The following is a 12567-nucleotide window of genomic DNA, read 5'->3' as shown; positions in this document are numbered from 1 at the left end:
GTGCCCTAGTTATGAAGCATCACTTAGTGTCCTACATAAAGTGTCCACACATTATAATCCCGTAATATAGTTTAAAGTTCAAGCACAATTAACAACCATTTATCTTGAGTAAGGAAAAACTTCCTCTTAAGTGTGATATTGCAATATTTCCAAGTATTTTATCTCTTAGAAAAAAAAATGCATTGCAATGACATGCATGCTGTATGCACCCATGCCTTCCTATTAAGTCAACAAACAAGGATGTTTTGAGTATTTTATTTCAAAATTTCCTAATAACAGAAAAGGTTATAAAGAGATGTAAAATAAAATAAAATGTGTATAAATAATAGGTTTTCGCGTTAATGACTTGCAATCATTAACAATCATAATTACCAATTTACATTTTCAACTCAAGCATTCTGCAACAAAAATAAAACATTTTGGTATAAAAGCAATCATAAAATACTGGTAATCCATCTGGTACACTGTTCACTAACCCTGTTTGCTTGCCCACTATACACAGTAATGGGCATCGAAGACCTCAGGTTACAAATACAGTAGCTGCTTTTGCTTAATTTCATTCCTGAGCAGACAAAATTCAGTTTATGTTGTTAATGTAAAGGCCTCTCATCTTCACGATCAATGTTATGCTTTTCTGAATTATCCAAAAGTTACCAGATCAACAAAAATTAAGGATGTGCAACATTCGCTCTTATTCCACCCAATTCATTTCTTTCATTTTATGTCTCTGTTCATTTGGTGCTATTGGCACACAGGTAGTAGAATTCCTTAGCTTTTACAATACAGAAAATGTTTCAACCAAAAGTATATTTTTTGCGAGTTTATGTACAGGATGCTCTCAAGTAAAGCGCACAATTCATGTAATCATACTTAAGCAACCGTGTAGCACAGAATATTTCAGTCTACGTAACCAAATATTGCATTACATATTGCATTACAGTACGAGTAAAGCAGCCAAAATATTGTGGCATATACTAACTGGATCCCCACCCATAATTCCTTACATCTACTGAAAACTCATTAAACAGCTGAAGTACAAGTCACAGATCTTGTGTGGATTCTGGAGTGCATGTATAATTCAAAAAGTCACAGGCACAGCCCGAAACATCTGAAATGTAAACAATTTTCTGCATATCTTGCAGATAGAAAACAGCACTGAACCACCGAAAAGTATACTCTATGATCCCCAAAAGCACGTGTTTGCCATGCAATTCACCTGTCAGTTTTAACCCTCTCGCACATACATCAGAGAGTCCAAGTACCTCCCTATAAAAACACTCTTATTGGGCAGAGAAAATCCAGCTCTGTGATCTGATTGGTCAGAATGTCTGCCAACCACATAAAGTGCAGGAGGATAAGTCATTATATTTAGTAATAACTTTGTTCATATAGTACAAAGCTGTAGTTTTGTTATTGGTCAAGAAACAACAGTGCCTGCTTCTTGGATACAATCTGTTAAATTGGGCACGTCGGCATTCATGCTGAAGCTATGAAGAATGTTTTTTGGGGATGGTTCTCCTGCAGCTTTGGTCTCCTTCCACTGTTTTATACTAGAGCAGTAGGCTTCAGGAGGAAGTATCTCTATTTTCTGTGCTTTTACCAGATCAGAAGGACAGACGGTGTTACAAATGGCACGAAACAAAATCCTGTGAAGGAAAAAACAGAGATTGAGCCAAAGAGATCTAAAGGCCAAATTAAAAATCTTTCAAGGTGCAATAGGTAGTTGCCTTAAAGCAGAACTTCAACTGAAATGCTCTACATACTTTAGTCAGGAAGTGAAAAGGGCTCATGAATGATTTGGTTACAAACATACTTCAAAATAACTTCCTTCATGTTCATCAGAATAAAGAAATGAATACAGGTTTGTAACAACATCATTTTTGGGTGAACTATCCCTTTAAAAACTAAGAAACAGAATAGGCTTTATGCCCAGCTGCACTACTTCCTGAACTTCAGCCAGCTCCTTGTTTCCTGTCTGCCATTATTGGACAAACTGATTAATCCAGGGGTGCCTGACCTCAGTAGTCACAAACAAACTGATTAATCCAGGTGTGCCTGACCTCGGTAGTCACAACAACAATAATCAGACACACCTGGATTAATCAGTTTGTCCAATAATGGCAGACAGGAAACAAGGAGCTGGCGCTGGCGCTGGAAGAAAGGAAGTAGTGCAGCTGGGCATAAAGCCTATTGATGTTATTGTGATATGTGAATAAATGGATGTGTGTGTTGTACCTAGGCAGAAGTGCCAGGACTGTGGTGAGTGCACATACAAAATAGTACAGTGCCTCAGACATCATTTTTGTCTCAATGCCGTAGGGGTTGGTGGGAGAACTGCATGTCACACATGTAACGCTGAACACTAATACAAAAGCGTAATAAAACAAGGCACTAAAAAGCAGCAATGCACCGTGTATCCATGTCTGCAAGACAAACATAATAGTATAAAATATAAAGATATGTTGTTATACTGGTAATGTGTGCTATTTTTATGAATTGCTTAACTGTCCTAAATTTTTATTCAATACTTACCAATGTGCGACTCTCTATGACCTGATGCAGGAGGATGATGAGGAGGGCAGAGCTATTAATTGGAGAGCCGAATGAAAATACTCCAATATCAGACCCTGCGTAGGCCTTACATAACAATTAAAAGAAACAATGTAATAATTTATATATACACAGAACATTGCTCTAAAAATTAAACATGTCTATCTTATTTGAATTATTTAAGATACATTTAAGAGGTATTTCAGCCAGATTCAATTGCAATATAAAGTTTCAAGGTAACGTATGTTTATTTCGCACACCCACAGAAAGAGTTAAAATAATACTCTTCACTCATTTTTTTTTTTAAATATGCTCATATTCCAGTTCCCCAAGAGTTAAACATTTGATATTTACCGTTTTGGAATCCATTCAGCTGATCTCCGGGTCTGGCAGTACCACTTTTAGCATAGCTTAGCATAATCTATTTAATCTGATTAGACCATTAGCATCGCGCTTAAAAGAACCAAAGAGTTTCGATAATTTTCTATTTTAAACTTGACTCTTCTGTAGTTACATCTTGTACTAAGACCGACGGAAAATTAAAAGTTGCGATTTTCTATGCCGATATGGCTATGAACTATATTCTCATTCTGGCGTAATGATCAAGGACTTTGCTGCTGTAACATGGCTGCAGAAGGCGTAATGATATTACGCAGCTCCTGAAAGTAGTCCCCTTGGTAACACTTTTTGGTTATTTTTGAGCCCGATGCTAATGGTCTAATCAGATTCAATGGATTATGCTAAGCTATGCTAAAAGTGGTACCGCCAGACCTGGAGATCGGCTAAATGGATTCCAAAACGGTAAAAATCACATGTTTAACTCTGGGAGAGCTGGAAAATTAGCATATTTTCAAAAAAAAGTGAAGTGTCCCTTTAAAGTTTCAAACAAATAATCCAATAATTTGATTTGTTTATTTAGATTATTCAGAATCAAGATATTTTAAAATAAAAAACACACTTCACCTTTAAAAAAAACCTGGACATTTTTGCATATTTAAGTAGCTTTATATTTCCTGTTCTTAGACATACCCAAATGTGATTTGAGAACAATGCAAATCGCTTAATTCAAATAAGACAGCACTCAACAAACACTATCATTGAAGACATGAATTTCAGATTGGCTTACAAAGTAAGGGATGAAGAAACACACTAAGCTCTGGTAAAACGCATCAAGCATGGTCAGCCAGAACGTTGAAGGAAGGTAGGCCTAAAAAAGTCACACATTTATTAAATTTCCACAAACAAACCACCACAATGCCCCCAATATGTATGAATACAACAGAATAGTGTTGGGGAAGTATGTTCACCTGAGACTTCTGTCCAAACTTGTAAAGATCAGGCAGGTCTACGAGTGTCTCTCTTGAGACATCTTTGTCCAGCACACCATATACGAGTGGAGGGACAGAGGTGAAGAGCAGGTTAAAGAAGATGAGAACCCATGAGTTGGTCATGGTGCTACCCGAAAACCCACAGAAAAACTGGTACCAAAACAACAGGTTGACGTACATCTATTTAAAGAGGAAACCAGAGATAAATGAGAATTTTTCAGCACATTTATTTTGATCTGATTTTCTAAATGGCTTTGTAACCCACCACATTCTTATAGAAGAAATAGAGGATCATGTTAGCCAAGCGTGCATAGCACCAATGACCGTGAACCAAAATCAGCTTGTTCAGGTACTTAAATCTTGAGATGGCAAAGTCACTAGACATCACAGCCTATAGAGAAAGATAAGATCACACACATTGAAAGAGAACATTAAGGTTATAACAGTATTTGTGTCTTTCTTGTGTCACAAATTTAGTACAAAAGTGAGGATAATCCTTGTCACTTTTTTTACACAGTGTTATAAAACATCCAGCAAAATGGCTTTCTGCAGCTATTTAAGCATGTGAAACAAACAGAAAAACAGTTTAGTGTCTGTTCACAATCACATAGTGTACCTGCATGCCCTCCTGGCCAGAGATGCCAATGCCAACATCTGCCATTTGAATCATACTAACATCATTCGCACCATCACCTGAGAATAAAAATCACGTCATATTATACAAAACCCTCTTAGACTTCAAGGGGCAGTTTCCCAGACTAGTCCTTAGTTTGCGGATATTAAGTAGTTTTTACAAACAAACATTGAGACAAAACAATGGCCCTGATATAGGTTAAGATATGTCAAGGTGTTTTGAAATTAAAGCAGCTCAAACGTGCATTTTAGTCAAGCCCTGTCTGGGAAACCACCCCCAAATGTAGTTTTATTCTGCAAAATCCAGTCAGATCATTCATTATATCTACTGACCTATTGCCAGGGTCATGACTTTAAGTTTGTCTCTGACAAGCCGTACGACTTGGCTCTTCTGGAGGGGCGTGGATCTGCAGCATATGACTGAGCGACAGCAGCACGCGAGTACCAGGAAAGACTCCTGTAATTCATTCTGCAGTGCAAAGTCCAGCGTACGGCCATCAATGACCAGCACAAAGTCAGAGGCGTTTCTAATATTATCAGACTTGAACATGTCCTGGCCAGATACGCCTTCCTTTGTTAAGTGCCTGATCTCATTTTGTAACTCATAAAGTCGAGCTTCACATGCCTCCTGAGGTAGAAAACACACACACATATACACAGAAAAAATGTTATTCCAGTAATGAAGAAACAGGACTAGCACACTTGCATACTATCTTTGTTTTTTTAGCCTCCACTTCCTTGATATTTTGGTGTCATTTCTATTTTCTGTAGTGTCTACTAAAATACAACATCTGGGACATTAATAATCTTTCAAATAAAGTTTTAGCATTTTGAAGTTGCTAATATTCAGGTCACACACACTTTATGCACCCTTGAAGGGCCCTTCACAAAGGGGGGACATCACATAAACAATCACTCCAAATAAAGAAAAAACAACGCTGTTTTTTATTGTTCTGTTCACCAAGTATATTTTAATCGGGCACAGTATAAGACACAATTACGCAATTCCCTTTGAAGAACTCTAGAGGGAGTAGGGCATAGGGATGATCACTTCCAATTGGAAACGCTCATACTATAATACTGTAGCATGTGTACTATCTTCCATGTTGTATTTTTTGTAGTTTTGGTCGACTCAACAAGACTACTGGGATGCAAACAGCTGTTAAAAATAGTCAGTCTTTCATCCACAGCTGTTCTTACCTTGCTGTCACAGTTGGCTGTCAGTAGCTGATCTGTTGGTCTGATGAGTTTGCAAGCAAAGGCAATATTAATAGCCGTCTCTTGTTTATCCCCTGTAAGGACCCATACTTTAATTCCAGCTTCTTGCAGGGCCTCAATGGTTTCGGGAACGTCCTCCTGAAGACGGTCTACTATACCTGTCGCCCCTGTAAGACAAAAAAAACTTACTAGATGGCCATAATGCTATAAGTAGTTGCCAGGGCATTGTTAGGGTATTTGGGCGAATGCTTGAGAGTTCCTGGGGTGTTTGGTTGAATGTTTGAGAGTTCCTGGGGTGTAGGGGTGGGCGATAAACCGGTAGACAAAATTAACCGGTAGAAATTTGTCAACCGGTAGAGATTTTGGACTATCGTTTCTATCGAGGTTACGTGCCCACGTCACGCTCCTGTGCGTGTGGTCGCGAAAACGTAACGTTTGTACACGTATTTAAGCACTGCAGTTTTAAAACAAGTTATTTTAAGCCATTGAAACACAGACAACAGATCTGTATGCGTGCGTTCTTTCTGTGTGTCAGGAGCGGACAAGTCGCGCAACCGCTGCTCTTTCTGTCTGTGAGGAGGGCGCAAGTCGCGCGACCTCTGCTTATTAAGCTCGTGAGCATTTTTCCCGCTTTATTGGCCTTAAATACACATATGCGTCAAAATTCCCGTCTTTGCAAGCATCATCATAAACACGACCAATAAGGTCTTAAGAGAAAGTAAACAGCTAAAAGAGAAAGCGCATGTGTAACAGTGTATTGGATCCGGACTTTGGTCTTAAAGGGGAAGTTACCTAATTTTGCTCCTGTCTGTCACTCGTGTTAATCAAACAGCATTGAGAAAAAAATCTCTCGCTCCTGATTAAATCACTTTTCTACCTTAAATAAAAATATATATAGGCCTATACATACATGCATAATTATCTATTATCATTCTTATTGACTGTGTATCTTCAGAGAGCTTGAGTTTTGTTTGTTTTTATCTTCTTTCTATGCTTGTATATGTTTTTTGTGAGAATTATGAACATTTCTATGGTATTAAAGATTTAAACCTTATTAAAACATAAAAAACTCTACCGTGATACATATCGTTATCATGATATAAAATTAATCCTATCGTGATAGAAGATTTTGCTCATATCGCCCACCCCTACTGGGGTGTTTGGGTGAATGCTTGAGAGTTCCTGGGGTGTTTGGTTGAATGTTTGAGAGTTCCTGGGGTGTTTGGGTGAATGCTTGAGAGTTCCTGGGGTGTTATGGGCGAATGTTTGAAAGTTCATGGGGTGTTATGGGCGAATATTTGAGAGTTCATGGGGTTTTATGGGCGAATGCTTGAGAGTTCATGGGGTGATATGGGCGAATGTTTGAGAGTTCCTGGGGTGTTCGGATGAATGCTTGAGAGTTCTTGGGTTGTTGCCGGCGAATGTTTGAGAGTTCCTGGGGCGTTTGGATGAATGCTTGAGAGTTCCTGGGGTGTTGCCGGCGAATATTTGAGAGTTCCAGGGGTGTTATGGGCGAATATTTGAGAGTTCATGGGGTGTTATTGGCGAATGTTTGAGAGTTCATGGGGTGTTTGGTTGAATGTTTGAGAGTTCCTGGGGTGTTATGTGCGAATATTTGAGAGTTCATGGGGTGTTATGGGCGAATGTTTAAGAGTTCCTGGGGCGTTCGGATGAATGCTTGAGAGTTCCTGGGGTGTTTGGGTGAATGCTTGGGAGTTCCTGGGGTGTTATGGGCGACTGCTTGAGGGTTCCTGGGGTGTTATGGGCGAATGTTTGAGAGTTCCTGTGGTGTTATGGGCGAATGCTTGAGAGTTCCTGGGGTGTTATGGGCGTATATTTGAGAGTTCATGGGGTGTTATGGGTGAATTTTTGAGAGTTCCTGGGGTGTTATGGGCGAATATTTGAGAGTTCATGGGGTGTTATTGGCGAATGTTTGAGAGTTCATGGGGTGTTTGGTTGAATGTTTGAGAGTTCCTGGGGTGTTATGTGCGAATATTTGAGAGTTCATGGGGTGTTATGGGCGAATGTTTGAGAGTTCCTGGGGCGTTCGGATGAATGCTTGAGAGTTCCTGGGGTGTTTGGGTGAATGCTTGGGAGTTCCTGGGGTGTTATGGGCGACTGCTTGAGAGTTCCTGGGGTGTTATGGGCGAATGTTTGAGAGTTCCTGTGGTGTTATGGGCGAATGCTTGAGAGTTCCTGGGGTGTTATGGGCGAATGCTTGGGAGTTCCTGGGGTGTTATGGGCGACTGCTTGAGGGTTCCTGGGGTGTTATGGGCGAATGTTTGAGAGTTCCTGTGGTGTTATGGGCGAATGCTTGAGAGTTCCTGGGGTGTTATGGGCGTATATTTGAGAGTTCATGGGGTGTTATGGGTGAATTTTTGAGAGTTCCTGGGGTGTTATGGGCGAATATTTGAGAGTTCATGGGGTGTTATTGGCGAATGTTTGAGAGTTCATGGGGTGTTTGGTTGAATGTTTGAGAGTTCCTGGGGTGTTATGTGCGAATATTTGAGAGTTCATGGGGTGTTATGGGCGAATGTTTGAGAGTTCCTGGGGCGTTCGGATGAATGCTTGAGAGTTCCTGGGGTGTTTGGGTGAATGCTTGGGAGTTCCTGGGGTGTTATGGGCGACTGCTTGAGAGTTCCTGGGGTGTTATGGGCGAATGTTTGAGAGTTCCTGTGGTGTTATGGGCGAATGCTTGAGAGTTCCTGGGGTGTTATGGGCGAATGTTTGAGAGTTCCTGTGGTGTTATGGGCGAATGTTTGAGAGTTCCTGTGGTGTTATGGGCGAATGCTTGAGAGTTCCTGGGGTGTTATGGGCGAATGTTTGAGAGTTCATGGGGTGTTATGGGTGAATGTTTGAGAGTTCCTGGGGTGTTATGGGTGAATGTTTGAGAGTTCCTGGGGTGTTATTGGCGAATGTTTGAGAGTTATGGGGTGTTTGGTTGAATGTTTGAGAGTTCCTGGGGTGTTATGTGCGAATATTTGAGAGTTCATGGGGTGTTATGGGCGAATGTTTGAGAGTTCATGGGGTGTTTGGTTGAATGTTTGAGAGTTCCTGGGGTGTTATGTGCGAATATTTGAGAGTTCATGGGGTGTTATGGGCGAATGTTTGAGAGTTCCTGGGGCGTTCGGATGAATGTTTGATAGTTACTGGGGTGTATGGGTAAATGTTTGGGAGTAACTGGGGTGTATGGGTGAATGTTTGATAGTTACTGGGGTGTTATGGGCGACTGCTTGAGAGTTCCTGGGGTGTTATGGGCAAATGTTTGAGAGTTCCTGTGGTGTTATGGGCGAATGCTTGAGAGTTCCTGAGGTGTTATGGGCGAATGTTTGAGAGTTCATGGGGTGTTATGGGTGAATGTTTGAGAGTTCCTGGGGTGTTATGGGCGAATATTTGAGAGTTCATGGGGTGTTATTGGCGAATGTTTGAGAGTTCATGGGGTGTTTGGTTGAATGTTTGAGAGTTCCTGGGGTGTGATGTGCGAATATTTGAGAGTTCATGGGGTGTTATGGGCGAATGTTTGAGAGTTCCTGGGGCGTTCGGATGAATGCTTGAGAGTTCCTGGGATGTTTGGGTGAATGCTTGGGAGTTCCTGGGGTGTTATGGGTGAATGCTTGAGAGTTCCTGGGGTGTTTGGGTGAATGCTTGGGAGTTCCTGGGGTGTTATGGGCGACTGCTTGAGAGTTCCTGGGGTGTTATGGGCGAATGTTTGAGAGTTCCTGTGGTGTTATGGGCGAATGCTTGAGAGTTCCTGGGGTGTTATGGGCGAATGTTTGAGAGTTCATGGGGTGTTATGGGCGAATGTTTGAGAGTTCCTGGGGTGTTATGGGCGAATATTTGAGAGTTCCTGGGGTGTTATTGGCGAATGTTTGAGAGTTCATGGGGTGTTTGGTTGAATGTTTGAGAGTTCCTGGGGTATTATGGGCGAATGTTTAAGAGTTCATGGGGTGTTCACGTGAATGTTTGAGAGTTCCTGGGGTGTTGCCGGCGAATGTTTGAGAGTTCCTGGGGTGTTTGGGTGAATGCTTGAGAGTTCCAGGGGTGTTATGGGCGAATATTTGAGAGTTCATGGGGTGTTATGGGTGAATGTTTGAGAGTTCCTGGGGCGTTCGGATGAATGCTTGAGAGTTCCTGGGGTGTTATGGGCAAATGTTTGAGAGTTCATGGGGTGTTATGGGCAAATGTTTGAGAGTTCCTGGGGTGTTATGGGCGAATGTTTGAAAGTTCCTGGGGTGTTACTGTTATGGGCAAATATTTGAGAGTTCCTGGGGTGTATGGGTGAATGTTTGATAGTTACTGGGGTGTATGGGTAAATGTTTGGGAGTTCATGTTGTGTTATGGGTGGCTGTTAGGGTGTTGCTACAGTATGTGGTTCTACAGTGTAATGTTTTGGTAAGTTCATTGTGTCTGTACTGGTTTGAAATTAAAATAAAGAAAAGACGTACGCATAACCAACAAATTCAAGATCTTAATGTCTTACCCAACAACTTGAGATTAGTTTCCAGCCTCTCGGCAGATTCAAGCAGAAGCTCTTCTCTGTTTTCAATGCTGGTCTCTGCAAACTCATGTCTCTTTAACCAGGTTCTGTATTCTTGCTCTTCCAACACCTGTCAATCATACGCAGAAAATATCTAGTCAAAGCATACCATTCTCAGATTTGACGTAGTTTGACATACAGCGTGCTTACGGAACATAATACAGTTTCATTGTTTCAAATAGGGAAGTGAAAGAGAAAAGCATACTTTTTTAGCAACACAGAGAGTACGCAGACCCTCTCTGGCATACTGGTCCAGGTGTCTCTGTGTCCGTTTTATAACCTCTCTAGCGAAACCATCAGCTGCAACACACAGTCAAAGCAGAGAGATAAGTACACCGAGTTCAAAGTCTTTACTGTACACTAGTGTGGCATTTTTATTCCACCCAAATTTGCATAACTAATAGGTCTGCACCAGAATTTAAATAAAGCCAATGGTTCTGACACATGGCTCTGTTTCAAAGCAGCTAATAATACATCTATGTCCCTACAAAAACTTAAATGTGGCAAAGAGAGATACAACTCTACTTTAAAGCCCATGTACAATATGAATGCAAAGAGAACTGATTCCTTTTTTATATTTTACTTAATTTTATCATCAACTAGTTCTGTATATCCAAGCAGCAGGTATTTGAGATGTCACATGTTTACCCATACTGTAAATAAAACAGATACAATATAGTATAATTTCAGAGCCTTGACATCCCATACCTTCTTCAGCCAGCTCCATGATGACATTATCTGCTCCTTTAGTGTAAACCACCACCTCTCCGGTCAAGGGATGGCGGACAACCACGGACATCCTTTTGCGGGCAGAATGAAACGGTAGCACGTGAAGTAGTGGGATGGAGAGCGGTCCGGCACCTGGAACATTCACCAGGATTTGCTCTGGGGATCGGCCAAGCAAAGTGCACCCATACGCCTTTGCTGCTTGCACCAACGCTGCCTCATCCGGGCTCTCAGCCTCATACAGCAATTCTTCTTCATCCTCCTCCTCCTCATCACTTTTAGTCTCATCATCATCATTACTTTTGGCCAGCTCACTGTCTTTCACATCTTCTCCACACGCCCCACTGCATACAGGTACTGGAGTAGAGGAGGTTGAGGAAGCGTCTGAAGGGGTGTAAGTGGGTAGGTTGGGTAACTCTTGGGTTGTATTGGGTGTTTGTGGAGTGCTGTTGGGAAAGTAGGATGCTGAACGACCACGGGTGAAGAATTTTTTGGTCAGGCTGCCAGGAGTGTCTGTGCCTTGGCTGGGTGAAATAGATAATCGAGGTAGACTCCACTTCTGCAAAAGGATCTTCATCTCTTCTAGAGAGCGCAAGGGGGTGCGAGCCACAGGCATTTGAACCTATTATATTTACATAGTTACATATACACAATTACAAACATCATGTCTGATCATGTATGCAACACAAACTTAATTATGATACTGAATGATTTTGTCAAGTATTGTTTTTTAAATGCAATAAACTATTTTATACAATATGGAAGTCCTTTTAAACATATTTCATGGGACTTAAAATATTAAAAACAAATGCTGTTCAGCTGTTCACACATACATGGTGCATGTGGTGGCAATTTCATTATTCAACTTAAACAGTGGACTACAGTAAACAAAACCATAACCAAGTGGATAAGAGCCCGAGTTCATACTTAATAGGATCAGGAATATCTGGAAGGATTTGGATCATACCACATGTCTTGGCTGTGTGGGTGAAGAAACCACCACAGTGTTACAGACGGCCAGCGCGAGAAAGAAGTCCAGGATGTGGGAAAATTCGGCAGCTTCAGGTCGGACATTGGAATCTGTGGAGAGTGCACAAAGCTTCCCCTGCAGCTGAGGGTCTGGAATAACTGCACACTCCTGAACAAAACATTTTTAATTCAAACACGCATCTGTGATAATAAGTAAGTTAGGTGTGGTAGTAGAGTGAAATTACTGGGTGACTCATATAGCTGTGAGTGGTCATTAAATACACATTCACAATAAATGAAAAAACCTATAGGTATGGCTTCACATTTCTCACCATGGTGCCACTGAAGGCTCCGAGTGTGCGTCTGCGGAGCGTGTCGAGGACTGAATGTGTGTCAGACTCTGCAGTAAGGGTATTGAGAGACACTGAACTTCGATTGCAGTTGAGAGATTTACAGCTCAGGGACTTCTTGCTGGAGCGTGATCTCAGCGTGTGAGAGCGATCTACATCTCCACATTCCTCCTGCTCATACTGCTCCAGAGATATAGCTGAAGATAAACAAACAAAACGTTTAAAACCATACAGTTATATTTTCTGTCTGACCACA

General features: G+C 41.3%; 1 protein-coding gene across 1 annotated transcript in view; it reads right to left on the bottom strand.

Annotated features, from left to right (window-relative positions):
- Window positions 1-299: 299 nt before the first annotated feature.
- Window positions 300-12567, bottom strand: part of atp10d (ATPase phospholipid transporting 10D) — a 28522-nt gene continuing 16254 nt past the window's right edge. Inside the window, exons 10-23 of the mRNA XM_073812839.1 lie at window positions 12294-12508; window positions 11960-12130; window positions 10975-11614; window positions 10472-10566; window positions 10210-10336; window positions 5712-5896; window positions 4845-5139; window positions 4495-4571; window positions 4144-4269; window positions 3858-4058; window positions 3677-3757; window positions 2533-2637; window positions 2236-2423; window positions 300-1646 (exon numbers count right to left, since the gene is read on the bottom strand). Of these exons, the coding sequence (XP_073668940.1) occupies window positions 1418-1646; window positions 2236-2423; window positions 2533-2637; window positions 3677-3757; window positions 3858-4058; window positions 4144-4269; window positions 4495-4571; window positions 4845-5139; window positions 5712-5896; window positions 10210-10336; window positions 10472-10566; window positions 10975-11614; window positions 11960-12130; window positions 12294-12508 (2735 nt within the window). The 3' untranslated portion in view covers window positions 300-1417. The remainder of the gene's footprint in view (window positions 1647-2235; window positions 2424-2532; window positions 2638-3676; window positions 3758-3857; window positions 4059-4143; window positions 4270-4494; window positions 4572-4844; window positions 5140-5711; window positions 5897-10209; window positions 10337-10471; window positions 10567-10974; window positions 11615-11959; window positions 12131-12293; window positions 12509-12567) is intronic.

The sequence above is a fragment of the Paramisgurnus dabryanus genome, chromosome 20 (assembly GCF_030506205.2).
Source record: "Paramisgurnus dabryanus chromosome 20, PD_genome_1.1, whole genome shotgun sequence".
NCBI classification, from domain to species: domain Eukaryota; kingdom Metazoa; phylum Chordata; class Actinopteri; order Cypriniformes; family Cobitidae; genus Paramisgurnus; species Paramisgurnus dabryanus.
This window is presented reverse-complemented; position numbering and strand designations above follow the sequence as displayed.